The 27,935-nt window shown below is 41.0% G+C and overlaps 1 protein-coding gene across 4 annotated transcripts in view; it reads left to right on the plus strand.

Moving 5' to 3' along the window:
• The window catches only part of hdac9b (histone deacetylase 9b), a 42,408-nt gene extending 17,836 nt beyond the window's left edge, over positions 1-24,572 (plus strand). For 2 of the 4 annotated variants that reach the window (XM_038711681.1, XM_038711680.1), the window contains 10 exons: positions 9,842-10,083; positions 10,425-10,608; positions 11,976-12,108; positions 12,247-12,368; positions 17,290-17,421; positions 17,731-17,846; positions 19,308-19,430; positions 19,892-20,069; positions 20,179-20,381; positions 22,693-24,572. In XM_038711681.1, coding sequence (XP_038567609.1) covers positions 9,913-10,083; positions 10,425-10,608; positions 11,976-12,108; positions 12,247-12,368; positions 17,290-17,421; positions 17,731-17,846; positions 19,308-19,430; positions 19,892-20,069; positions 20,179-20,381; positions 22,693-23,028 — 1,698 coding nt within the window. In that variant the 5' untranslated portion in view covers positions 9,842-9,912 and the 3' untranslated portion in view covers positions 23,029-24,572. Of the gene's footprint in view, positions 1-2,119; positions 2,630-9,841; positions 10,084-10,424; positions 10,609-11,975; positions 12,109-12,246; positions 12,369-17,289; positions 17,422-17,730; positions 17,847-19,307; positions 19,431-19,891; positions 20,070-20,178; positions 20,382-22,692 lie in introns of those variants that run through there. The other 2 variants (XM_038711679.1, XM_038711678.1) reach the window with 2 other exon arrangements.
• Positions 24,573-27,935: the final 3,363 nt, after the last annotated feature.

Consider the following 27,935-nt stretch of genomic DNA (forward strand, 5'->3'; position numbering starts at 1 on the left):
AAAAATAAAGCACACATATGTAGTATGTATATTGTGCAGTACATTCTCTAAACAACCAATTGACAAATAAAAAAATAAAACTAATCCAGATATGAATGATCAAAATTAAATAGTCTCTTTAAGTTTGCAGCATTCATTGTTTTTTATTGTGTAATAGTGGAAAATCATAGGAACAGGAACATTGCAAAATATGTTTTGACCTTTAGTTAAGATTCAGACAAAATTACATTGTCGTGTCATATATTTAGGGATTGCATGGTCATAATTATTGTCATTCATGTGACTTCCTCTTTTGATCAAGTTTGCCTTAGTCTATGTTGTGGTCAGCCCACAGGGTCAGAGCTTGCCTGCTCTGACAGATACTGTGACAGATGGAGCTCTGGGTCTTTAGCCATCATTACCTTGGACTTGAAGGCTTGTTATCTCTCACACATCTTATCCGAGTTGAATGCTGTTTGACTAAAATGTGTCACTAAGGGGATTGGAGTAATTATTTTTTCATAGATTTGTCACATTGTTCTGTTTGTGAAAATCATTCTCAAATATTTTAATAAGATAATTAATTTGTGTTTTTGTTATTACAGAGAAGTAGTAAAGAATCAAAACAAATTCATGCACAGTCCTCTTGTTGTCTCTGTTTATGAATAATAAAGTAGCACAATATCATACATGGAGAGATGTTTTACGTCTGGGGCGAGCCTGCAAGCTGTGCATTTCCTTCTTGACTTCTTGGTTGTGCTGTGATAAAAGGATTGAGGGGTTAAATGTTTGTCCAGCTGAAACAACACAGTAAAACTCCTTCTCTGTGTCTCTGTAGCCCAGTCGTCAGAGCTCAAGACCTAAAAATAGCAGTGCTGGCTCCACGCCCCTGGCTGGGGGACAGGTCAAATTATGAAGGAAGATGAAAAATTTAAAGGCACAGTCTGCTTGGCCACAAACCCAGCCCTGCATCAGTGGTCAGATAGAACATTTGACTTGACTTTTATGGGCTGGAGTCAGATTATATTAACTATGGATCTTGGCCAGTTCGGGGTGTCATATTAATTAAAAATCAAAATCAGCTTTAATGCCAAGTAGGTTGACACATACAAGGAAGTTACTTTGGTGTTTTGGTGCTTAACAATAAGCACAGTTGGCAGAGAAATATAGGAAAGATAAAGATAGAGCAAGTGGTTAAAGATAGAAAAAGACCTACTATATAGCAACATGGTGCTCAAAATTCTGTATTTAAGTTCTTGAGATGTGTATGTGTTGGCTTTGTTTGTAATTTGAAAATCCCCCATTATACAGCATCAAGGGTGTTTCAAGGAAATGGGATGTGTAATCCTGAAGAGGTGTTCTTGACACAGTTTGAAAGGTTTATGTAATTGCGATCATGCTGTTATGGCATCTTACAGTTGGCTTCCTTGGCTAGCTGAAAGCATGCTTCCTGAGTAGCAGTACTGCCCTGGATACACACTAAACCCCGCACATACACTGAGTTAATGCAGTGAGGTTACACTCTGAGTCTTAAATGAACACAGGGTTCGTTTGGTGGCTCGCAACACATCATATTGGGGTTTTTATTTTTGTCACAAATGAAGATTTATCCCTAAATTACACTGCATTTGTATTTGATTGAATACATCATCATAATGTTTTTTGTACTATTCGCCCCCCCCAAATTTTTTTTTGTTTTGTGAATCACATAGCAGCCGTTTTATAAAACCTTTCACAGTAACTGCACAGAGGTATGTAACTTAAAATGTACCTCGTTTTCGGAACATCAAGGCAGAAATGGTTCATTCCACCTATGTACCTGAGAGAACAAAATGAAGACATAAATAGATTGAGTGCGAGAGACTAGTTCAACAAATCAGAAAGGGGGGGGGGGGGGGGGGATCAAGCCTCCATCTGCAGAGAGGGAGTCAGGAGACATGCCTTCTGGCAGGAGCTGAAGAAGACAGCTGTGTTTGGTGTGGTATTTTTAAACGCATCAATGCTGCTCCAATCCCCGCGCCTTGCCTGACCTATTTTTAGCCAGGGCTGGCCATTGTTCTATTTCTGTCACCTGTGGGCCACGCAGTTGTTGATTCACATGCAAATGAAGCTTGCTCCCTCTCTGGCTTGCATTACTGCCTCAGCGAGGTGCTCAGTGCTCAGTGCACAGTACACGGCTTTCCTAGCAACTCAGCTTTACATTTTTTCTCACTCTCTGCTCAGACACTTTGCTGAGGAGAGAAAAATCCACAGACTGGAGAGAAATAGGGAGAGAAGCAGATAAGAGAGGGGGGAAAAAAGCTGGACTCCTAAAACTGTGTTAGTATTTGGACCAGACTGAAGCAGGACACCGTGAGAGTGGCAACCCTGCAGTGAGCAGTTTGTGTTATTGCTCTACAGTGCGAGTGGTTTATCAGAGGAGGAGGAAGAGGAAGGGAGAGAGTTGCTTGTTGTCGTGGTCTCTCCCCTGAGTGGCTGAGGGGTGGCTCTTGGTGACAGGAAACGCAAGGCTTGCAATGAGACCTGAGCGCTGAGTGGAGTATGCTGCAGACGATTTACGAGGGCGAGTCAAGTTTCTCCACAACAGAACGGCGCGTTGGACACCAGCAGCTCCCCAAGCAGAGCAAGATGCACAACGTGAACAACTCAGGTGATCACACAGCCCGGTGTTTCTACTCCTCTTGGGGAAGCTCAGTTTTTATCCTTCTTTCCGCCCCCTTCTTTGCATTCCACTCTCTGTCCTCCCCTCTATCCCTGAATCTCTTCCTACTTCTCCACTATCTTCTGTGCCTCTCTCGCACACGTTCACTCTCTCCCTTCTCGCTTACTCTCAACTCTTTGCGCTCAGCCGGTCTCTCATTCTTTGTGAAAAGAGAACTCAAAGCTTCTCAGCACAGCAGTGTGGTAGGATCAGGCACTTCTTCCTGAATCAAGGTATTTGCTCTTGTGATGGTAAACGCTGCTTTGTGATTTGTCTTTCTCAGTGGGATTGTTACCTTAATCTGTGTTGGAAAGGATGCCTTGTAATGAGTTAAAAAGTGCTGTTTATCCTAATATATGTAACATGTAATGTTGTTTTTCTACTAAAATGAGGAAAGGTGTTAACACTATTCCCATGCTCTAGTTTCCTGAAATGAGTCACTGTGAACATGAAAGAGATGTTGTGTTTTGTGAGCTTCCATTTCAATGTGCACTTTTCAGGGAACAGGAAAAAACTGAAATACGGAGGGGACAACTGAGATACCACAGACATTAACTGTTCTATTTTTGACCTGAGAATTGAATTGAAGTGTACATGGCTGACATCAGTATGACTAACGTCTATTCACTGTATTGACTCAAGATGAGTCACACCTTATTTGCATGGATTTTTTGGATTGGATTTTTTCAGCATGTGGCTATTGATAAAATGTGAAAATTGTCTCCAGAATTTAGTTCAAAGTTGAAGCACTGTGCTCTGTGGAAGCTCTGTGAAAAACATTTGTCATGTGAGTTGCTGAGAAGCATGTGTAATGAGAAAGTACTGTCATGTGAGTGCTTCATTTACTGAAAAATATACTATGACCTTTGAGTTGTCAAGACATTATGTAAAATTAGCCAACAGCAAGAGGGGATAACATTATGTTGTGAAATTTAAACTAATTGTTAGATGTGGATTACATCGATTGTTAACTCAGTATTGTTAGTGTTAAAGTTAAAAACACTCACATCAAAATGACAAAAAAACACCCCCTTGAGTCTGACTTCAGGCAAGCAAAACGGGTGACTGAAAACATCCAGAGGCAGTGGGCTAAGCGTGAGGAGATTTAAAAATAAGACAGGAGGATGACAGGGAGATGACACATTCCATCTCTTTCAATAGAGCAAGTTATGTGACTATCAGGCTACAGGAGCAGGGCTTTCTTCAACTGCCGTAGCGGCCTGTGAGCCAAACAACAGATATACCGAGCGCCTGAATTCAGGCTCCTTGCTTATTCTGTGGGTCAGCTATTCTTAGGTGAGTTATTTTCGGCTTATGGTATTAGCCTGCTAAGATTAGGCGTCTGCGCGTTATCATTCCATCTTGGCATGCTCCTGATATAACAGTGGTTTGGAACAGATATTTATAGAGAATTCTGTCATTTGCCTGTTTAATTTGTTCTTTCCACTTTATAGTAAATCACTTGACAGTGACTAACATTATCTGTCTAAAAATGCTACCCCAGGATGCCTTTGAGTTTACTGGATGTCATGTGTTGGTAGAGCAGACGCACTCCCGTTGAGCCAGTTTATTATGTGCTGTGCATTAATGTTTTAGCATATTAATCCATTGTCACGAATATTGTTGGTGAAATGATCCTTGTGTCAGCTAAATAGTGTATTGATGAATTGTGTGAAAAGCAAAGTTCTTGACATATATGATATTCTACTTCTCTGATGCTACATTTCAAGTGGAACATGAAAATAAAGGGCTTAATCCCATTTTTATTTTGATTAGTGTCATCATCAATCATCAGTGTTCTGACAAAAACAGCCCTCAGTTGGGCTCTCCAACAAGGGAAAACTAATTAGTTCCCCCGAGTGCAAAATATTATGTAAAATATCATGCAAGCTCCCTTCAATAGGGACCTTTCAGACAATGACAATGCTGCACCTTTCAAGTCCTTTTTTCTGTATCCTGTATCCATTCAGGTTGCCTCACTGCGTGTACTGGAAGTGCTCACTGCTAAAGAGGCCATGCAAAATAATACAAATGAATATGAGATTTTGTTTCAGTATTGCAGTTTCTGATTATAAGAATGAAGTAATTAGTTAGTTAAAAGTTATTTTAAACCACTGGTATTTGGTGAAGGTTCGCTGTGGCTCATGGCATTAAGGCAACTGACTCTTTGTGATTTATTTATTAGGAATTTTATTGACTGTAGGATCTGGTGCCAATGTTGTCCACAGAGGATAAGACAATGATTTAAAAAAGTCTTATCAGAAGGGCTAATTATCCTACAGTTTTCTGGGTCCCCCCCCTGTTTTTTTGCATGGATAGAGATTAAGTATATGTCATTTTGTGTGTAGTTGTTTTGTGAGATGGTTTGGTCTAATGGCAGGACGGGAGCGACTGGACTCCTGGCTCCCCTCAGTGAAAGGCCCGTGGTGGTTCAGCTCAGCTCACTTTGTTAGCAGATAGCCTGAAAGCCGCAGCTCTGGCTCAGCTGCAAGGACGAGCCTGAGTCTTAAAAATAAAGACCTGTTTCTTGCTTTAGACATGCCAGCTGCTCAAAATAACAAGGCACTTAATGAGAGATCCAGCACCACATTGCAGTCCCAAGCATCAGCTTATTTTTGCCCTCAAACATCTTCTGTATCTCTGGTTCTATTTATACTGTCAGACAGGGAATTTAGATCAGCACCCTTCTCTAGTGCACGCGAAATGCATACAACATGCAACCATTTTGAAGTGTAAACACAAAGTGTGCCAATATGCACATTACCAAAACTGATATTTCATTAATAAAATATACACTATATAAAGATGATGATCCATGGTAAATTTGACATTGGTTTAAGATGCTGTCAACACCTGTCCTTTAGACACTAATATGTTTCACTGGAAAACAAGCCTAGTACTAATAGTGAAATACACTTAAAATTATGGGGATGTTTTGGGGGTTATACTAGTCTTAATTAGTTTGAGCCAAAAAATGAGGATTTATGAGGAAACTTTTAAAAGCTGGTTACCTAACCGTAACAACCTGTAACCATATGTAACAAAATATTTACATGCATTTTTATACTGTTTATTTATATATACTAAATATTTGAAACTGAGGCTAATGGCAAGGTAAATCATATATATGATTCTTAACATTTATGATCTGTGTTGTTTTTTAACTTCTGGCAAATGTAGCAATTGCAAAACTGTAACAACAATATTAGCATCAGTAAAATAATTCAGAGCAACATACTATGAACGGCAAAGAAATTGCTTTACCAGTGCATATTCAATGTGTGCGGTGTTATTACTGGAAAAACAACTCTACTAAGCCTAAATGCATGAATAAACATCTATGTTAATAATTGTTAAAGGTTCCCTGTGGAAGGTTTGACCACAGCAGCACAATGTGCCAGCAAAGACAGGGAAAGATTGCTAGCTAGTAAACATGGATATAAACAATGCAGGGCTTAAAATACTTTAAAAATCCTCTTTACAAATATTTAAATGCACTCAACATGTTTGTTAGATCTCAAGGATACACACAATTTGTTTTAGTAAGTAGAACTGAATGTAATGTACTAGAATACTCCAACATCTCAACACTAAACACAACATTCGTTTTTTTTGTTGTTGTTGATAAAATCTGAATATGATTAGCCTTATCCAGTGACACCAAACTACCTCTAGGTGCAAACTAACTTGTTACCGTGTAAGAATAGCTGCACCTTTTATAGTCTGCAGGTAATGTTTACAATTTCAATAACTCCTTTCTCACATTAGTTGTCAGTTTATGTGCTAGCGGGATTAAGAAAAACAAAGATTTAATTGAAATGTCATGGTGCTCCATGGTGTCCAATACGAGCTTGCATAATGACTTATGTTGTTAATGTTTTACTATATGTATCTATGTATCTCAGACACCTCACGTGATGTTTGTCCATTCTCTCTCCAGGGCGGAAAGTCTGCTAATGTGGCCTGAGGCAAAAAAAAAAGACAGCCATCCAACATCTCAAATTAAGGCTGTGATTGTCACTCTAACCACCACCAAGGCTAATGAGAGGCAGATCGGTTATAGAAATAAACACTTTGGGGACACTAGCAGTGCGATGCTGCAGTGGGAGTGTGGTCACAGGCCATGAGTCACCCTATCCCCCCTTGGCAGGCCCTCCACAGGGAGGAATTTGGGCATGGGGCAGGGTGCTTGTCGCTCCCTTGTGCTAAAAACAAATTCTGGACCTGTCATTCATAAATCTCTTGTTTACCAGTGCCTAGAGACACTTTTGTGCACTTTCCACCAATCAGGAGGCACCTCACTTTCACTCGGAAAAAAAGTATTCATATCAAGGGTCGTGCTCGCCAATGGCACTGTAATACCAGTTTCAGCCTCTTCTTTGTGAGTGATCATTTCAAAAGTGACCCGAAAGTTACATAAATGCAACACTGCGCTTTTATTTTTGCCCATGTTAAATTGAGCAGGCGGCCTCACAACTGTGACAGTCTTTCGCACATTGTCTATATTAAGACCCTGCTCAGAAAAGCATTTATATTTAGCCCTAGTTACTGGTGGTTCCGTATTCTCCTCTGCTTAGGGATTATTTTTGTAATACAGAAACAGCAGATTTCAGTTTTGGGTAGTTTCAGGGTGAACTGTAAATTTGTGGCAGTAGATACGTAGGTCTAATGTATTCTGTGGCTAAGTAAAGTACATTGACAGAGGCATATTTTGACCTTTTCTCTGTTTCAATCAGCACAGAGAGAATAATGCCGATCATGAGAAATGTGAGTTGCAGAGTGGAAATTAGGTGGAGGCTTCAGTGGAACTGAAACAATTACCACCTACCTTTAGGACCTTATTATGTTCAACATTGTCATTCACAGTGGACAGAGATTGAACTAGAGCAGAACAGGCACATGAGGCTGTTGTGGTTACCTCAAGGGCCATTTCATACAGCCTCCTCCCCACTTCCTATCCTGTTGAAACACTGTCTGAGATTTTCTGTTGGAGGATCAGCTTGATGTGCTGATCAAAGTAGAGATCCTTAATGCCAGTCACAGTGAGGGTACAAAATGAAATATGAGATTAATTAGACATCTCAGTGGTGAATTCTCTCAGGCAGCAGGTGTTTTTTTGTTGCTATATTTAGGTCCATTAGGCAAAAGTAGCACTAAGGCTGTCTGACTGTCTGAGCCCTTCAATGGTTCACAGGTTCACGGCTGCTCCTGGAACAGCGCCCGCTACAAAAGAATCCTTTGTCAAGTACTTACAAGCTAAGATTAATATTCCCTGTCAGGAGAGAGGGGTCTGTTCTACAGGTGCCTGTTCTCTGCGCCTGCTGAGCCGTTGCCCTCCTCTGTCATTTGATTGGAGCTGTTTTTAGAACAGAGAGAAAAATTACAGCACCGGAGTCCCCTCTAGCTGTCTTCACTCTTTGAACATGTTTTAAGACAAGTTATCACTTAGCCACCGAATCTCTACAGTGTGTGTGTGTGTGTGTGTTGGAGGGTTTTGTAATGCTTTCTCTCTCTCTCTCTCTCTCTCCCTCTCCCTCTGCTGGGGACTCCTTTCTTATATAAGAGCTGAAAGGCTGATATAATAGTCAACATGTCACATTGCCACCGTAGGCAGGAGATGACATGCAGTGAGACTCGATATCTGCAGGATGGGGAGACATAATTACGTCGCCGGCGTTGCCATGGCAGCGGCAAGTTAGGGTGGTGGATACTAGGGTGTGGGGATTGTCACAGACCAGGATTGCGCCACTTGCTTTTATGTTTCTATTTATAATCATCACCGCCGCATACACATGGAATGGTGGCAATGAAAAACAGGCTACATGAAAAAACAAATGGGCGCCAGTGAGCTTCACAGCGTCAGTGAACAGGAGGGCACTGCTTCTTAATTGATGGCTACTGTAGACTGACGCTGCTTCTTTTGGCAGGTTCAAACTCCTTTTTATTGGCATTTTTATTATAGTTTATGAGGATGAATGCATAACTTGATCAACACAAGATTATTTCTGTGAACATATAAATTGTAATGTGTTAGTTTTCTGTCATGCTTCCAGCAAACAGGTGGTGTAGTAACATCGCTTGTATTTGTTCCCTCAAATGTGACCCTTGAGAAGATTACGGCAATGAATGCACTTAATAAATCTCCCTCCAGCCACTGGAATTTTAAGTAGGTTTGAATACTACTCTGGTCTCAAAATGGAAGACACATTATACAGTCTGGACAATGCGTACCCTTCCTTGAGTGTCACATCATGATCAGAATAACTAACATTTTTATAGGCCTGAATACTTTTTTTTAATAGCTAAAAATGGTTCAAAGATGTGGTTTTGGGACATAAAAGTATTCTTATCGTAGCAGGGATTCACATTAATGTGGATGAAAACAGAAGCGTAAAAAGAATAGAAAAATATTGTACAGTCACTAATCATCCTCTATGGACTAGAGAGATGAAGTAGCCCTGTCTCCTATGTTCTTTACAGGCAATCGATTTTCTCTGTGGAACAACCTATATATAGAGCTTGGAGACCAAAGGGATGCCCTCTCAGTTTGTACCTGGCAATTATTTATAATGGAGGTAGCTGTCAAAGACAAAGGCAGTTCTTACCGATGCACGCATTGCAGCGTCTGCACACAAGAACAGAGATGAGAGAAAGATCACCGGAAACATGAATTCACAAACACATGGGGGTTCCAGGCTCACAACAAACTACTTTGCCTTTAATCATTTATGTTAAGAAGGGATATCTGATGTTCTGGTAGAGACGGGGAGAAGGACTCCCTTTATTTATTTATAAGACAGTAAGAAGATAGGATTCATGTAAATACTTTAAATGACCACTCCAACATGTTGTGCCAAATGTTCATTGAGTGTGGTATACAGCTGCTCCCAGTAGACTCTTTCCTGATGGATGTGATCCTGTGTTTGTTTATAGACACTATTATAATTGCAGGTTTCTGAGAATCTCCTAATTTCTTTTTCAACTGCCTGCGTCATTTTTAGAATCCTAATTGTCCTGTCCTCCTTAACTCAGAACATGCTTTGTTTTGCAGTAATATACAGCTGTACTATACACAGCTACCTATGGTCGCTTGATTTGAATGGTAAAGGTACAATTAACGGACTGACAAATCTCTTTTTATTCCCACTCCGTGGGCTACAGTGGACATTAAGCCGGACGTGCCATTGGCTGTGGAGCCCTTATCTCCTTTGGATCTGCGCACTGATCTGAGGATGTTAGGGCCAGGCTCGGACCCAGGATTATGGGAGAGGCAGCTGCAGCAGGAGTTACTCCTCATTCAGAAGCAGCAGCAGATCCAGAAGCAGCTACTAATCAGCGAGTTCCAGAAGCAGCATGAGAAGTTGACCCGTCAGCACCAGGCTCAGCTCCAGGAGCACCTCAAGGTCAGCATTGCACTTGTACAACAGTTGGAGGACGGCACAGCAGTGCGCACAGTGGCACAACACAGCACCACAGTGTAGAAAACAGCATGGCACAACACAGTATGGCATAGTGCAGATCAGTAGAAAAACATTATAGCTCAGGACAACATTACAGAATGCAGAAAAGAAAAGACAACTCAGCACAGCAAGGTCGGGTGAGTTTTGTTTTTTATAGACAACTACAGAATAGTCCATCACAACCAAATAAAAACTGCAGAAGTTCACCAAAGTCACTGTCGTTTTTAAAATATATTTATCGGTGTGATCTCTACATGCTGACTTGAGACCTGTGTGTTTCTCAGCTCCAGCAGGAGCTCCAGGCCATGAAACAGCAGCAGGAACTTGCAGAAAAGGAGCGTCGTCTGGAGCAGCAACAGCAGCAGCAACAGCAGCAGCAGAACCAGCAGGAGAAGGAGCAGGAGAGGCATCGGCGAGAGCAGCATGTTTCCAGCCTGATCCTCAGGGGCAAGGAGCGCTCCCGTGAGAGTAAGAGCTCAAAACCGCCATCCTCACTATCTCCTTACCATCAGGGGTGGAATTACTGATTTTGAGGGCCCCCGGCAAAACAAGAATGAGGCCCCAAATTGTAACCCTTTTCCCATTCAATCAGTTTTTAATGCATTAAATTAGAGTGGGGCCTAAGCAGAATATGCATTTAACAGCTGGATAGGAAAGCTTTACTGTAGCTGAACACTTACTGAGAAAATACTTATGTATATATTCACATTGGTTAATGTAAATGTTCTATTATCATCATTATTACTATAATTATATATTTATATCATTTTTGGATCTCCATTAACTGTTGTAACACCAATAGCTACTCATCCTGGGCTCTACATGATTGTATTTACTGTTCTTTATTGAAAGTGGTATACACAACATTGAACACCCACACCATAATATTTGACTAAACTAACTACAGTGAGATCAAAACAGCACAAATAAAGTGTTAAAGGATCAGTCCTAGTCCACTCAGGATTTTATTTGCCAAGGGTCTGAGATAGATCCAGCAGATCTTTGTTTTTGTTTGTTCAGTGAAGCAACCCTTTAAGACCACCTTCTATTACCTACCAGAACTAGTGGCACTCCGAGTCTGATCATATTCGGCAGCGTAGCAGTAAGGTTAAAAAATTCACACATAGAATATCATTCTCAATGCATGTGACAATGTTATTACTATTCACAAGCAGCTGATTTCATGACTCTGGCTATTGGAGACACAATTTCTTAATGTCAGATGTAACTGTCCTGGAGGATGCCTGGGAGCAAATTGCAAAGTTAAAAATGTACTTCATCAGATAAAGAGTAATATCCAATGATGATGATGATGATGATGACGACGACATGGTACTTAACAAGTACATGCATAAGGTTGGCCAGTGATTATTTAAGCTTAGAATTTAGGAGAAAATGTCTTTCAATAGCATGATGAAAATAGCTTAGGATATAGTATTGCATTTCTGTTTTTACCTTATAGCTAATAATAGACTAGATTTATGACTTTGTCAAGTCAGGTAATTTGAAACGGTGCCCTGCAACTCTAACCCTCCAGTGGGAAAGAACATCTCTCTGCAGTATCACTTTAGCAGCTTGAAACAAATATTGTGCTCGTAGACCACTAGGGGGAGATCTTCCTACACAAGTTGAGGCTGCTCTGGATGATAGAGTGAACTCAATCTGAAGAAATAAGTTAGAAGTTAAGCAGTAAGCTAAATGTGATGTAGGAAAATAGGTTAGGAAACCTGAAACTTACAATAGGGTTAAAGTTTGAATTGTAATATTATTTACGCAGCGATATATCATGAGCCATAACCCTAGGGTGACCCCAATCCCTTTGGTTCCGTCTTTTGGTCTCACAGGTGCAGTGGCCAGTACCGAGGTTAAGCAGAAACTCCAAGAGTTTCTGTTGAGCAAATCAGCAAAGGACCCTGCCAGCAATGGAGTCAATCATTCTTTCATCCACCACCCAAAACTCTGGTACACGTAAGTATTTTCTGTTGTTTTGGCCTGAGAGTGTGACACAAATGCACACTAATACATACTCATTTTAAATCACATAAAAACATAATCGACATCATTGTATTGGCCTCTCTTAAATTTGATGTATTTTTGTGTGATCAGGTCTTCTCACCACACATCACTGGACCAAAGCTCTCCACCTCTAGGCGGCACATCCCCCACCTGCCATTACACTCTGCCGTCACCCATAGAGAGCAAGGATGACTTCCCCTTGAGGAAGACAGGTTTGTTCATTTGCACACACACACAGCACATACATTAAAATGCAAATAGACATACAGTATTATATATGCACAGACGCACAACTAGTTAAAAAGATTTAAGATTAAAAAGCTGCGTTGTATTACTCATTTTCCTACTTTGGGTTATTAATACAGTGAGTGTCTTTTTGACCCTTGTCAATCAGGAGGTCATTATACCTATTGAGTATTTCTTGGCTTGCTGATGACCTGCTAATAACATCAGTTAGGCTCATTATGACCCCGCCCCCTCCTCCCCATCCCTCGAGGCCTAAACACAAAACTTTTGTAAGAGGTGACGCAAGGCAGAAAAGTAACTTCCTATTTGGATTATACTAAAACACAACAGCTGAACACAGGCAACAACACAATTTAATAAAAAAAAAAAAAGTTAAAAAAGTTTTCACTTCACAGTTTTAATTACTGTTAATTTTATTTAAATTACCTTGCTGTTATTTAAAAGGAACCACATTTGTCCCTATGTTGCAATAACAAACCAAGTTTTGAGGCTTCTTTCAACTGTTTAGTGGTAAATGGGAGATTTAAAGCGGATTAATTTCTTATGGGCTTTAAAAAGTATTTTGAAAGGAGACAGGTTCCCACCAAAAAGCAGCTCAGGTTTGTTTGTTTAAAGTTTGAGGAACCCTTTGGGGAAGGCTGTGTAAATAAGAATAATTCCTACCCCTTGGTTTGCACGAGCACAAGAGCTTGCCAAGCTAAAAACTTCATAATTTGGCAATGAGGTCACCAAATTACATTATGTTCTTTTCCCCTCTGTGTCTCTCTTAATTACATTGGAAAACAATTATACTTGGTGAGTTATTTAACTACAGGCCTGTCATGTTGTGTGTATACACAATTTAGAGATCAGGCAAAGGAATATATCTGGTAAATAAAGTCACTGCATGGCAAGAATAAATATTAGAAAGGTAAATGGAAGCTTTGAGAGCTTTTATTTATTGTAATCTCTTTGAATCATGCCATCTTCAAAACAGAGAAATACGTCTTGTATATATATTTACATTTCCTGGGCATGCCCGTAGACCCATAAGATAAAGACTTGGATGACTTGCAGTGTAATCACCAGTTGAAGACAGTTTTCTCAAATAAAAGAGAGACTGTTTATCGTAGCATTGTTTGCTTTTTACTGTGAATACAAAAAGGCAGGTTTAAACAAATAACTGGACAGATACAGTTTCAATTTCTGCTACTCAATCATGACATTTTCATCCTTTAATTCATGGTTAAATCATATCCCCATCTCTGTGCCCAACTCTCTTGCGCTGATGAAACTATTTCTTGCTCTTTGGATTCCTGAATCTATATGTGGTCATTTCCTGCTCCGACCTTCCTCCCCCACTTCCTGTCTGTCTTCATTAAAGTCCTCTGAGAGCTTGGCACCCGAGGGGGACACACAAAGGTAGTGTTGTTCCCTGAGCTACTGGCTGTCACTGATAGCTGATTGGCAGGTGTTGCAGAGTTAAGACGGGCACAGGCTGGAGGAACCTCGACAGGACTGTTTGTTTAAGCAAAGATAGCTCTCTCAAAACAAAGTGGAGATGACTCGAATGCTCCACGCTACGCTCCCCGCTGCTTCATTTGGCCAGAGGGCTGAGCAGTTTTTTTCTGGCTGAGGTTTAAGTTGACAATGAGGTTCATGGTGTGCATGCAATATATACTGTGTAACACTTTAACACAGCTTGGTGGCCAGTAAGTTTTACAACTTTTCAAGTAAGCTTTATGCATTTATAATTTTTCCCCCAAAACACAAGAACCAACCAGTATACACTCAAAGTTCACTCCTCATCATGTGTTTCAGAACACCTCTGCCACAAAATTGGATATAAACTATAGTATGCACAGATATAGACATTATAGTGGCACCACACAGTGTTCAAAAAGAGAAAGTCCTGTAAATATCTCACAAAAGAAACAATATGTGCTTTTATTTCTACCGTTAGGTGTCCTATTAATAGTTATATTATCCTTAAAAAAAACAGAATAGCTGTGTTGCCCTTGGCTTTATTTTACTTCAATAGTTTTCAAAAGAATTTCACGTGATAACTTGTTTACTTGGTATAATATCCTCTTTGTTACACTTCCCAGGACTAGAATAGGCTGGACCGAGGGCATGCAATAGTCTGTGGCAAGAATAGTTGCAGCTTAGCAGTAAGAAGTGCAACACCCTGTCTGGTCTTGACCCAGTTACCAAATGTGTGCATTCAGCAGGTGCAGGAAGGATTTTCAAAAATAATTCTACAAAGGGAAAACTGTAAAGCCCAAGCAAGTAAAGTTTGTGTGGAAACTCCATCTGTTAAGACTATTATTTTATGTTGTATATCAGAAACATTAATGAAAGATACTGATCTTATAACACGGAATATCTAAACTCTGAGGGAATGTAACTAAAATTTTATTTAAAAGTTTATGTACTGAAAGGAACAGCAACCAGTGAGCACTCATCCATTTCAGTATGCGTTTAAACCAGAATGTCCTTACCTACAGAACACACACCTCAGCTTTCCACACAGCCATCTGTCCAGGTCCAGACTGATGGACGCAGGCACTCGTAGTGACATTAGAGTTAAAATTCTGATTAAGTGGAGATAGCATAACACATTTGCTTGCAAAGCCACTAGCCCTGCAGCACCACTTTCAAATGTAATAAGGTGATTGATTTATGACTCTAGTATATTGCAGCCATTACTGTATGTTTTCATTAAGTGAGAAGCCGGAGCAGAAGTGACCCAGGTGTTTCGGTGTATATGCGTTGCTGCAGCCATCATTGCCTCCTGTTGCTCTGTGCACCAGGGCATTTTTTCCATGGAGACCAGTGAGAAAGTGTTTGTTCCCGAGCTGCTGCTGTCTGGCGTTCCCGTGGCGACCAATTGGGATGCGTAGCTTGGTGGCAGCAGTGTGTAAAAATAGAAAGCAATCAAGGCAGCAGGGCGTGAAGCAGATTCATACGACTCCCACCAGCGTTTTCTCTCCATTTATCTCTCCTGCCTCCTTTCTTCCTCCCTCGCTCTCTTTCATTCTACCTCACACCCACAGGATTAGAGGTCTGTTCCACGTATTAGGGAAGAGGGTTTTGCTGCTTTTGACAAAACCAGAAATAGCAGCATCTGGCCCACTCTCCTAGCTGTGCCCCCATCACCGCTCCCTCTCCTCCTCCCTGCAGTGCTCCCACGTCATAGCCCCACTTCAATATGTATAGCTGTATGTTGTACACATCGCAAAAGAACTATTTAATTATTGATCTGAATTAAATAATTGAAACAGGCTGGCTATTGTGTAACAGAATCTTTACGTAACATAAATGCAGCTTTGTGCTCTGGCTTTCAGTCAAAAGACCAGTTTACCTATTCTGCTTGTTTGTTTGAGTGTGTAAGGCTAGCTGTGGGATTTCATGTCCAAAGGGTTGATGGGAAGTCCACATGAGACATGTTGACCAAGTGTGTCACTGTCACTGTGACAAGACAGGGGCACGACTCAACAGTCAGACACAAAAACATTTGCTTGCATTCACATAACTGATTCTTACATTATTCAAAATGATTTCCTTGCCTGGTTTGAACCTCCACCTTATTTCCCTTTGTTTATTTATTTTTCATTACATAATCTTTCCATAGTCACATCTGTGCCACACTCATTTTTCAGACTAGTTTACTAATTAGTGCCAGTTGGCAGGGCTGAACATGTAAATACCATGAAGGACTCAGCGGTCTCGTCCTTCATTCAAAAGTGACTATTCATTTAGAAAGGTCATTGGTCTGTAATAATATTTTCAAGCCTATAGATTAGGTCATTGTACAAGATTCACACTCTGAAATACATTCTCAGTTATCAAATTGTATCACCAAATTAAAGGGGAAAAACAGAACATATTTATCTCTGTGTTACATGTCAAGTCCACGGTTTAGCAGTTACACTTTTGTGTTGGCCCTTTAGAAACAATGACATAGGCAAATAAACTTGGGTCAAATAAGCAGTTGTGCAATGACTGTATTCCCCGCTTTGTTCAACCTTTTAATTCAATGTCATCAAATTTGGCTTTGTTTTGGTGCTTCAGAGATGGCAATCATCATTTGTGTGTAACACTAATACGGTGGAGCAGGGCGTTCCTGGAAAAGAGCATCTATGCTCAGTAAATTTACCCTGGTAAAATAAAGGTATTAAAATGACTAAATAATCTATAGTGAAACTAAATGCCAATTTTTGAGAAATGTCCGTAAATCTATCCTTAATACCAGCTGAAAATTTTGAAAGCATTATGTCTGTTGAAGAATATTACGTCAGCATTTCTATCAACACTGATGGACTGGATTTGTAAGAAGTCTGGATCAGTTCAGGCCAAACTGGGAGTGAGCATGTGTGACTTTGGAGTGTGTCTATTTGGGTATCTCTGTTTTGCATTAGGAGGAGGGGGTGTGGGGAGGGCCTGAAACATCTGCCATGTTTTTGTGTTAGTTTAACTGTTGCTACTGTATCGGACTGTGGTCACCAGGGCGGCAGGTAGCGGACTATTTCACTTAGAGCCTGTGTGTTGCTCAACCTAATTTAGTCCAGATGAGGTGGAAGTGGGCCCAATCCTGACTCATTTAATTTATCTGAAACCTGCTCTGAATTTCACTGAAACTGAAATCGTTACATGTCCAAGCGTGACAACATTGCTTATTTTTTAACTGATTTATAGTCTCTTTATTTCTCTTTTAGTTTCCTCTTATGTTATGATGCTACTAAAGTTCAGTCCACTTAGGCTGTATAAAAGCATACTGTTTGACTGTATAAAAATACACAGCACACTCACATGATTGTGTAATTCATCTCCATGTGATGGGGCATATTGATTGTCCAAACAGTGTGAATTGAGACTTAGAGAAATATAAATATCTGTATTTTTTAGCCTCTGAGCCCAACCTGAAGGTACGATCCAGACTGAAGCAGAAGGTAGCAGAGAGGAGGAGCAGCCCGATGCTCAAGAGAAGAGATGGAAACATCATGACTCCTTACAAGAAAAGGGCTCTGGAGCTAATGGGTATGCTAACTTGCTGGCCATATGTAAGGTTGTCTTTTCTCCTGTTACAACATCTGTGGAAATTGTCTACATCTTATTAATACAAGCCGATATCTCTGTGTTATTATTACAGAGCTACATAATAATTGGCCGTTTTGCAATGCAGTAATATATTATGGTCATTGCACTTTCATGTAAGAAAGACCGCAGCCATGACCATAGACATTAAACTGTTGTGAGGCTGCAGCTGTTTTGCCAAGCGTATGTGTATGTGTGTTGTGTGCAGAGTGTCAGCATGCATACTGTGTCTAACTCCTTGATGTTTCGTAGACTCTACGCCCACTAACAGTGCCCCTGGATCCGGCCCCAGCTCTCCCATAGGGGCCTCCAGTGCCTTGGGGGCTGAAAATGGACCCTCATCTCTGCCTACTACCACAAAAACTGAGGTGTGTTTATAAATCATCAGCACTGCTATTGATTTGCCAAAAATGATAAGCAGACATCTTACTGCTGTTGTTATTCTGCATGCAAATCATTTGAATATAAAAACTATAATTTTATGTCTAGGCACTAGATGCCTGTCTGCCCTTCTGCTCACAGCTAAATAAAAAGGCCAGTTGTCCTCTTTCTGTTACACTCAAGTGTAAATGGCTCCCCACACTGACATTAAAGAGGCACAGCTTGACCCACGTGTCGGTTACCCCAAGTTTTCTTGCGTAAAGATGTCACAATATGCAAGAAAGTAAATGGACCCAACCAGTGTTCAAATTCTGAATACAAACATTACAGAAACAAGTACAAATGTAGTAAAAGTAGAAAATGAAAAAGCTGCACATTTTTATATCCAGCACTTTTCTTCCAGATGTCCTGTACAATCAGTTTTATGTTTTACACAAAAAAACATCTTTAGTTTGGCTATAAGGTTACTGTTGGCTTGTCACTGTATTTCTGTCACTGGGCTGGCTGTATGCCTGTTCTGGGTTGTTCTAAGGCATTTCCCAATAGAGTTACTGACCAGAGCTCCCCTTGGACCGAGCTCACAAAGCAGACTATTATAGAGGGTGGCAGATATGACACATCTCTGAACAATCTTAACAGAACAGCTGTGTTTTCCTTAACCGTCGCTGTTTACTCTCCCTGGGACCTCCAGCGACACAGAGAAGGGAGAGACGCCCTGACAGCGGTCTGAAGGTTGGGGCTTAGGGAGACAGACAAACTGTGGAGTTTAATTGATATCCCAGGCACTGGTAGCCAAAGACATCCACTTGCTAACAACATAAACACACAAGATTGCTATTGTATCAGCTCAAGCTGAGGCTCTCATGAAAGTCATTTGTGGACTCTGGGGCTGCCTGTAGACCTCATGCCTGTTGCAAAAGCAAGGCGTGTTTGTGCACCGTTACATTAGGTATCCTTTTTCAGAGGGAACAGGTCCCTCGGGTCAAATATGGGCCGGATATCCACATACAGGTCACTGAGTACTGGTAGGGGTTGGAAGGATAAACATGGCTGTTCCAAAACCACATGCTGGTCCGCTGCTCTGCTGGGTACAGGAAGTATGCCCCACTGCTGATGTTCTCTGAGAGAGCATCCTGAGGGTGGGGACCAGGGAGTAAGAACAGAGAGCAGGCTGATTGGGGACTGAACAACTGAGGGTGGAGCGGTAGATTTAGAGGTTTGCAGTGTTTTATAATAACGTATCATCCTCAGTGGTGCCATTCTGTGACACTCCTTTATATCATCTATCATAAAAAAACTCATACCTTTCAGCATGGAGGGCTTTTATTTGTCATAGTGCATTAATGTTTATGCCACTGCTCATGTTGCCTTTTGAAATTGTCCATAGTGGGATTTCTAAATCTGTTAGAAAATCTCTCTGTCTTTGCTCTGTCCTGTGTTTGATGTAGAGATGGCCTTCACAGCCGAGATTATTCCGACCTGAGGGCTCTGTGTCGATGCTGAGCTTATACACGTCTCCCTCCTTACCCAACATTTCCTTCGGGCTTTCAACTGCATCCTCACCCATTAGTGTGAGTACACATACACATATATTCTTAGATAACATGAAATAAAATCTCGCTTAATACACCAGTATAATGGTTCAGTGATGGCAAGTTTTTTCTGTTCAGTATATGAGATGAAAAACCTGCTATCAGTGGCTTTCTGGGGTCTCTGTACGACCACAGGTCACCGACCTGTGGCCCCAAATGATTTTATCGTTCTTAGATAAATATTGTTTTGCAGTGTCTTGTGTCAGGCATGCTCTTATCTTCGCCTATTACCTCATTTATCACAGCTTTTAAAAGGCCAAGTCCACTCAAGTGCACCTTCTGATTACACAGTGCATGATATATCATCTTTTAGCTCTCTGGCACATTCCACAGAGGCCTGTTGATCAGCTGCAGTGACTTCTACCAATCCTAGTGCACAGCATGTGTAGTGTGACTTAAAGAATAACCAGTACTTTTTTAAATCTTTTTCTGTCCCTCAGGCCGCCATGGGTTTGAAGGACAGGTCGACAGAAATCAAGCATGGGCTGCCTGGGCACCTGCTGGGCCCTGTGCCCCTTCAGACAGGCCTTGAGTCTAAAGTGAGCCCTAGTCATCAGGCCCTCCTCCAACACCTCCTCCAGAAGGAGCAGATGAGGCAGCAGAAGATGCTCTCCTCTGGTAAGACTGCGTTACTTGATGTTAAGCCTTACATTATGTTTGAATTAAAGTTATTTACAATATGATTTTAAAAGAAACCTAATACTAGTTATGATGTTTTTTTCTCAAGGCCAAGGCCACCCTCAGTCCCCTCTGGCCATGAAGGATCGATCCTCCAGTAGTCGGCCTAAACTACCAAAACACAGGCCCTTGAACAGGACCCAGTCTGCGCCACTGCCTCAGAACACACTGGCCCAACTAGTAATCCAGCAGCAACACCAGCACTTCCTGGAGAAACAGAAACAGTACCAGCAGCAAGTCCATATAAACAAGGTATTGTCAACATCAATCAATATTCAAATCACAGGGGAGGATTTTGACTTTAAGATTTGCTTTTCGCAGTGTTCTCTATTCTATTCCTTTTTAGGTCTCGTGAGGTCTTATTTTACTGCAGGGAGTCTGATTTAATGATTTTAAGTCATCAAATGCTGATCTATTTTTAGCCTTTTGTAAAAGCATCTGTGGTAGCTCAGGTTTGCAGACCTGGGCTGTTGTCTGTTCTTCCCGGGAATCCTGGTGTTATTTCTGCAAAGCAAAGAACTTCTGCCTGACTTCAAATGGGGAAGAAATGCTTCCCCTGCACTAATTCTGTTATCATAGCTTAAGGCATCAGTACTGTTCACATGCTAACTCTGTGAAATTCAATTCAGCTAAGTTCAAATGAAGGAAAAAGTGCCCAGAATACATTTTGTTCCTCTGTGGCAATATTTGTGTTTCTGTTAGCTGGCCGAGGTGACCTTCCTATACACAGAGTGTAATTATTCTCGTGAGGGACGTGTGTGAGGTGGCAGACACTGTGAAAGGCAGCATTGTGTGAGCTCACACACTGATGTGTCCCAACGCTGGGCCCTGAAAGAGTCATGGGAACTCTTACCTAGAAGTGATAAAAAGCACAAAGCCCCACAAACACTGATTGAGTTGTACAGTACGGATGTAAAGCTTTAGCTGTTAAATTCCTCTGTAACACTAAATATGTTCAACATGTGTCACTGCCAGGCAGCTAAAATCTATTTTAACATCAGCTGTGATTCTTTTTCAACTTTGGAATAATTGCAACATCTTCTCTAGAAACATGTCAACAGGCCCTGCTTTGATCACTCAGGCCAATGAGATCACAAGTAAAGCCTAAGTGGAGGTTATAAATGGCCATTAATCAGGGATGAGTGTTTAGTGAGAGGGATCTCTGAAACATTGCCCTAATTAGTTTCCTAGAAGAGACTTGTCTACGGTTGTTTTTTAAATGTCCTTCATTGCCTGCAACAGTAGGGGGAGCTAATAGAAATTTACAAGCGCTTAGGGATTTTAGGAAGACGCATGAACAGTCTTTACTAATGCCAAACTAAGGAGGCTAATTCTTATAGCTGAAGAGATATTTATACAAGGCCTTCATTTTGTAGACTGTAATGCAGTTGGTTACCAGCAGGAATAGGGGCTTCTCAGCCCTGCTCTTTGAGCCCTCTTGTGGCAGAGTTATAAAATCATGGCACCATTACAGTGCCCCTGATTTAGCACAGCTGCGAGCCACTGAAACCTCTTTCTGAAAGGAGTTAACAACAACCTTTTACCACCAATTTAACAATTTTCTTCAGTTTTTTAACCTGTTTCCATGAATGCAAACATTTTTATGTCTCTGAGGATGAGTACAGTTTGATTGAAAGATTTTTGATAAAAGAAAATTAAACACAAAGATTTGGTGAAAATTCTGTGTGTACATTTTCCAGCAGTGTTCTCTTGATATTCACTTTAGCAAGCATATTCAATAACATGCTCCCTACACATTGTACCTCAGTGCCACTGTTTGCATTAAATAACCACAATTTACAGGAGGCAACACGGGATTTACCATAGGCAAAACTTTATACACCTGTATTTTTATAAAAATAAGCAAGTGACACTAATCCACTTACCTGGGGCATTATTGAATGTTATTAACACATGTACAATGGCAGAAACAAAAGCTAATCTACTTCCACTGCTAAACCTCCATAAAAATGCTGTTTACTAAAGCCACTGCCCAGAAACGAAATCACTTTGGCATATGCCATGTCACATTATTAAAGTTACAGTAGCTTTATTAATATTAGCAGTTGTCTATAAAATGTAGCAAGTCTTGGAATGTTTGTGTTTTTTTCCAATATCAGACACTTTATTATGCAAAGTACAGTGTCAGACTGGATTTTTCAACATGAAAATACTTGTGGCTGAAAAGGAAAAAAAATGAATAGTTAAGTTAATGTGGATATGACAGATTTGTGAGTTATTCATATAGTTACAGAGAGAGTTTGATTTGACTGATTTGACTACAGATTTGACAAAAGAAGATATGCTTAAGTTTTTTGACATCCAGATAGTTTAAATATAGCATGTATTATTAAATGACTATGAATATACAGATGAAGACCGTACCTTTTGTTTCGTCAACTTAAAACAAAGCCTTCTGCTAATCTTTGGATGTATTTGCATGCTCACTTTTGGTTATGTGGAAGAAACCTCAAATGGATTTTTGCTCTGATAAAAAGTTTATTTGTTAAAGATCATTGGCTGCAGGCTGTGATCATTAATGTGGCGCCAATGTGTTTTGCAGCTGTTGTCCAAGTCCATTGAGCAGTTACGTCAGCCCAGCGCACACCTGCAGGAATCAGAGGAGGAGCAGGAGGAGCAGCAGCGCAGAGAGCAGACGGAAAGCATGCAGGAGGACAGGCTGCCCCCTAGAGGAGTCATCCGGAAGCACACACTGAGCAGTAGCAGCAGCAGTGGCTCGAGCAGCGAGCTCCCAGACGCTCACTACGGGGTTATCAAGGTCAAGGAGGAGCCGCTTGATAGTGAGGATGAGGCCCTGACCAACCAGAGCTTAGAGGCAGAGCAGAGCACCTATCTTCACCAGGTCAAAGGAAGACTGGTGATAAGAGCCATGATCTGAAAGGGATAAGATCACACACTTGCAACATTCGCAGATAAACAAGCCTCTACAAACATGCACATCTACATCCCTGCAGTTTACACATACACGCACATTTACACACAACACACAGCAGCCATTGCACAGTAGGCCAGCTCTCCCTGTCACGACATACGACCCCTTTACACTCAGCTGCAGCCTCGCTTGTCCCACACTCTAAGACTCTCTGTTTGTGATCTTTGTGTAGTGATCTCTGTAAAATATGTTTCACTTTTGTGTATATAATATGAAGACAATTTAGACCGTTCTTTTTAAGAGCTGCTTTCGACTCGGGTTGTCTCGAGTTCGCTCAACTGACAAAAAGTTGTATGTACATATACTGTGGATCTAGCATCAAAGGTGATTTCTAGAGGGGAGGTTGAACAGGTGTACAGCTTTGAAGAGCCAAATTATGTTCCCACTGTGTACATTTTTTGCCATAAAATAGTTGAATGCTCTTGATCCACTTTAACGTTGAGACTTAACCTAAAGCCCTTACAGCGTGTTAAAGAATTTAAAACACTACAAACTCTGTTCTTCTCAAACATCTGTGATGATGTTCCATGTTAAGTGGTCTCAGAACTGAAATAATAATGAACTGTCTTAGAGAGAATGTATGCTTAAATCCTAACACAGGACTCTCCCTTAGGGCAGACTTTTGCGCTCTGAGTGATATTGCCATTGGAATATGGTCCGCTGCTCATATTGCAATTTGAAGGATAAAGCACTAAATCCCTGCTTGGGTGTGCAGGCATCTCCCAACACACCCCGAGTCTCCATGTCTCTCTCTCGTAGCAGTTCCAGAGCCAGGGCCCTGTGTTAAGTCGAGCTCTCCTCCCTCTCTCCCTCTGGGTCCAAATCAAAGCTCGGCGGGTTCCTGCCCAGCTTTCAGCAGAGGAGTCAGACAGAGAGAAAGAGAGAGAGAGGGCCGGGCAGGAAATGCCTTCTAGAAGCCAGGACTTGGAGTGATTCATGTGTGCAGGAATGTTGAGAGAGGAGGACCTAGGGTTGGACGAGTCCAAGGGGCCAGGCTTGAGAATTGATTTACTGTCAAGGCGAATTACAAAGTGAGTGGGGATATGGTTAAGGGAGTCCCTTTTTAAGGGAATCGCTTCCTTTGTATTCCCTAGTGGCAAGCTTACCTCAACATGCAGGTTTGATGTTACTTCAATAAAAAACCCTGGATGGGGACCTTGCTTCTTCATTTTTTTTTCGAGCCTGTTTTCCCCTTAAAGTGCCCATTGCGACATGTATAGTCCGTCTTAAAGTGATCAATCAAATGTATTGCATAGCCGTTAACCTTCCTGTTTCATTTGTACCGTCGACTAAATGTAAAAAAATTCTAGTATGAGGTTCTGTGTTTGGATTCATGTGAAAATCAAAACTGTCTGTCTTATACAGTACATTCAGATTGTCCGGTTTTAATGTTTCTAGTGTAAGTAAACACAGTCAGAACAATGTGAGTCTTGTTGTCTTGCTCCTTTGATTTGGTTGTAACGAGAACCCCTTTGCTGCCAGCGGGGGTGGGGGAGTGGGGGTGGGGGTGGGGAGGGGGTGCAGTGGGATAGTGGGTCCTGTGGTCTGTTCATAGCAGTTTGTATTTCTTCTCTTTTTTGCCTTGTGTGATAAACCGTTCTTTTTTAAAATAAAGTTCATTTACCTCTGTCGTCTGTTCTTGCGTTTTGCAGATCACACATTTGTCCGTCTCATTTAAGAGGCTGCATGCAGAGGAAAAAAAGCAAAACACACCACACTCCATTAAGTTTTCTAAAACCTTTTCAAAATGTTCTGTTTTATGTTTCACTTCACAATTTACATTCTTAATCACTTTTACATCATCATCTCAAATGGACTTCCTAAATCATTAGCCCTGCCTGCTTTTCCCACACTAACCCAGCTCTTTATTTTCAGGGGATCTGTGTAACCCCTTTAAAGGGAGCTTAAGAGGCTTTCAAAACATTTCTTTGATGTGAGCGAGCAAGGCTTCTTGTGGCAGTATTAGAGCAGTCAAGATAAGGTGAGCTGTGAGAGAGTGATATATTACTTGCACAGGTCCTTTCAAACCAAGCTTAAGCAATTTCACAGCAAGCCTATTTCATGGGACTGGCCTGATATGCTATACACGCAATGATGAGACTGAAAAAGTTCACTCATAGTCTAATGTTAGTCTCTCCGCAAAACACCACTCAACATCTTTGAAATGACCATGATGTCCAGTGATTATAGGATTATAGAAGTTAGATGGCCAGCTCTTTGTTGCACATTGTACATAATGGATCAAGTAAGACCTTTAATAGATAGTATATGAAAAACATTTTGTACAGACAGGCTCAGTCTTTTAATGAAACTTTCATGAGAGCTCCTGAAGTATTTTCAAGAAGGTGTAGTTACTTCACATTAGGAAGTGTTTGAGTTGAATTAGACACTGACTCTTAAGTAGATTCCATCTGTCTTGGGCTTCAGGCCCTTGTGATTTTAAATGAGCTGTTACAAAGGTAGAAAAAATAACGAAGCCCAACTCCAACTGCGCTGCCCCTCCCCAACTGCCCACAGAGCCAGTTGTAAAACCAAACAGGCATTTTTAAAGGTGTGAGGAAGTAAGGACGACATAAGCCTGCCTATTTCCTATAAATGGATTAGTGAGACCTGTGTTATCACCTACAGCGCTATAAAAACTAGGCATTTGGATGCAGCGCGCACATACATACACAAGAATGTGTGAAGGATGATGTTAATGGTGACTAAAATCTTAAGGCATCAACTCAAATGGCTTTTTTTAATCATGCGTGAAGATAAACAAGAAAACATATTCTTAATCTCAAAAAGCATGCATCATCATGAAATAATGTCTCAGTGTTTTGAAGCACGGTGAGACAAACACTGTCAGAACTAGAAAAGTGAAATTTAGTGCAGATCTCCGCCAGGTGTGTTTGGGGTCGTGTGTGTGGGGAACATGCAAGTTGTGGAATGAAGGGGAGAAAGTTTTTCGTATAGTAGGTTTAGTAGGTTAAATGTGACAATAAACCAAACTTGTGAATTTAAACATTGAAAAAGGCTGTTATTTATTTAGAACATTTTGTTGTAACTCACACACCAAACAAAATGAAATACAAAAACTTCCTGTCCCCTTGCAAGTCTCACTCAATTGTCCTTCCCAGCTCCCTTATAGTCACAATGATGGTGAAGATAACAAAACGGGAATTTATTCATCTGGTATCGTGCCTAACTTTGGTGGATCATAAAATAATAGGTAGGGAATTAATCTGCAGATGTTGCTTGTCAAGATAAGACCAAAATTTTTTTATTCATGTTTTTGAACCACAACAAAGACCAAAATGTGGCTCGCAAAAGACCACGTAAGGCTTGTTTTTAGCCTAGCCTAGGCAATAAACTATGTTTTTGTGGTAACACATACAATCCAATTCTAAACTATTTTAATAACTTGGCCCTTTATCAAAATTCAGTCAGGATTTTAGTTTTTCTGCAACCGTTGTACCATCATCAAACATCTCAACTACACCAGGAGATCCAGTAAATGCAATCGTCAAGACCCCCTGAACTGGTTGAATAACAGAGGTTAAAAGTTTCAGGATCATCGTAAATACTCAATTTATCCCCGTATTGCCCCCCCTATTGCTCCACACGTTACACCCTAACCTTAGGTTACGATAGTTTGTGTGCACCATCTGATCCATCAAGCATATCATAGAGTATGTATTGGGACATCAGTAAACTAGACTTGAAATTCCTGACTGTGATAGTATGGTCCACTTACAGCTTACTCTGGGGAGCCAATTGGATTCCTATATGTTCAAGGTGTATAATGTTATGGCAAGGTGTGTAGGACATAAATAAGTTGCGTAGTTTCTGGAGATGGGTGTTTCGCGGTGCTCAGAGAGACACTGATAAACTTGCTATCCAGGTACAAATGGTTTTCAGCTCTAGGCTTTAGGGGCTTTGCTGTAAAACACATACCTATAGCATTTGACACAACAGAATGAACCTACCGCTTACACCACTCTGCATACATAACACATATATGTCATAATTTCAACGGCCACAAGTACTGAGAACAACTATATAAGTAACAGTGCCAGGAGTGAGTTGCCCAAAGACTGTTGAGAAGGCCAGGCAGAGGAGCTGGCAGCCCAACTGATGCTCTGGAGTAAGTGGTTTCTTCTCTTGTAGATACAAAAGGAGAAACCAATTTCCCCCTATTAGTGAGTTAGGCTAAAGTCTACCACACATGCAGTAAGTGTGTAGGTTACGATGTGAGGCTAACTTAGTTAGGCCACCTAGTAATGGGTTAATTTCCCCCAGACTAGTAGTAACATGTGTACAGTTAAGGGTTTAGATTTTGCAAGGAGAATTCCCTTGATGAACCTGCGGATGAAAACAAACTTGGAAATGGAATTAAACTGCTAAAGTAGAGGCTTAAGGTTCACCTCGCAGCTGTGGTCATCCTGGCCAAGCAAAGCCAACGTTTCGAAGCTAACACAGAACAGCTGTGGAAATGTTACGTTCTGTGGTCTCTAATAAGTAGACGTCAACCCATGATGGTCCCAGGTCCCCCTGGAGTTGGCTACCCAACAAATGGTAAGTTTAGCACACAGACCTTTGTTGATGACCCTGCACAGTGGTGTAAGCAAAACAACTCAGTTGACCCGCCGCTGCGTTTTGATTCAGTCCATTGTTCTAAACTCACAGATTAGAAACCTGAAAACAAAGTCCTACAATGACCAGTGGTTCCACAGAAAGATCTTGTAAAAATCCTTTGATACTATCTAGACCTTAACAGACAGCAAAACCAGTAAATGTGGTCTCATTGAAGATAGCTGACATAGCTCTATACAATCCTAGAACTTGAACAAAGAGTTGAAGGATCAAGA

This window comes from Micropterus salmoides, unplaced genomic scaffold (genome assembly GCF_014851395.1).
Source record: "Micropterus salmoides isolate LMB-PRFRI ecotype aquatic unplaced genomic scaffold, ASM1485139v1 Ms_hic_scaffold_11, whole genome shotgun sequence".
NCBI classification, from domain to species: domain Eukaryota; kingdom Metazoa; phylum Chordata; class Actinopteri; order Centrarchiformes; family Centrarchidae; genus Micropterus; species Micropterus salmoides.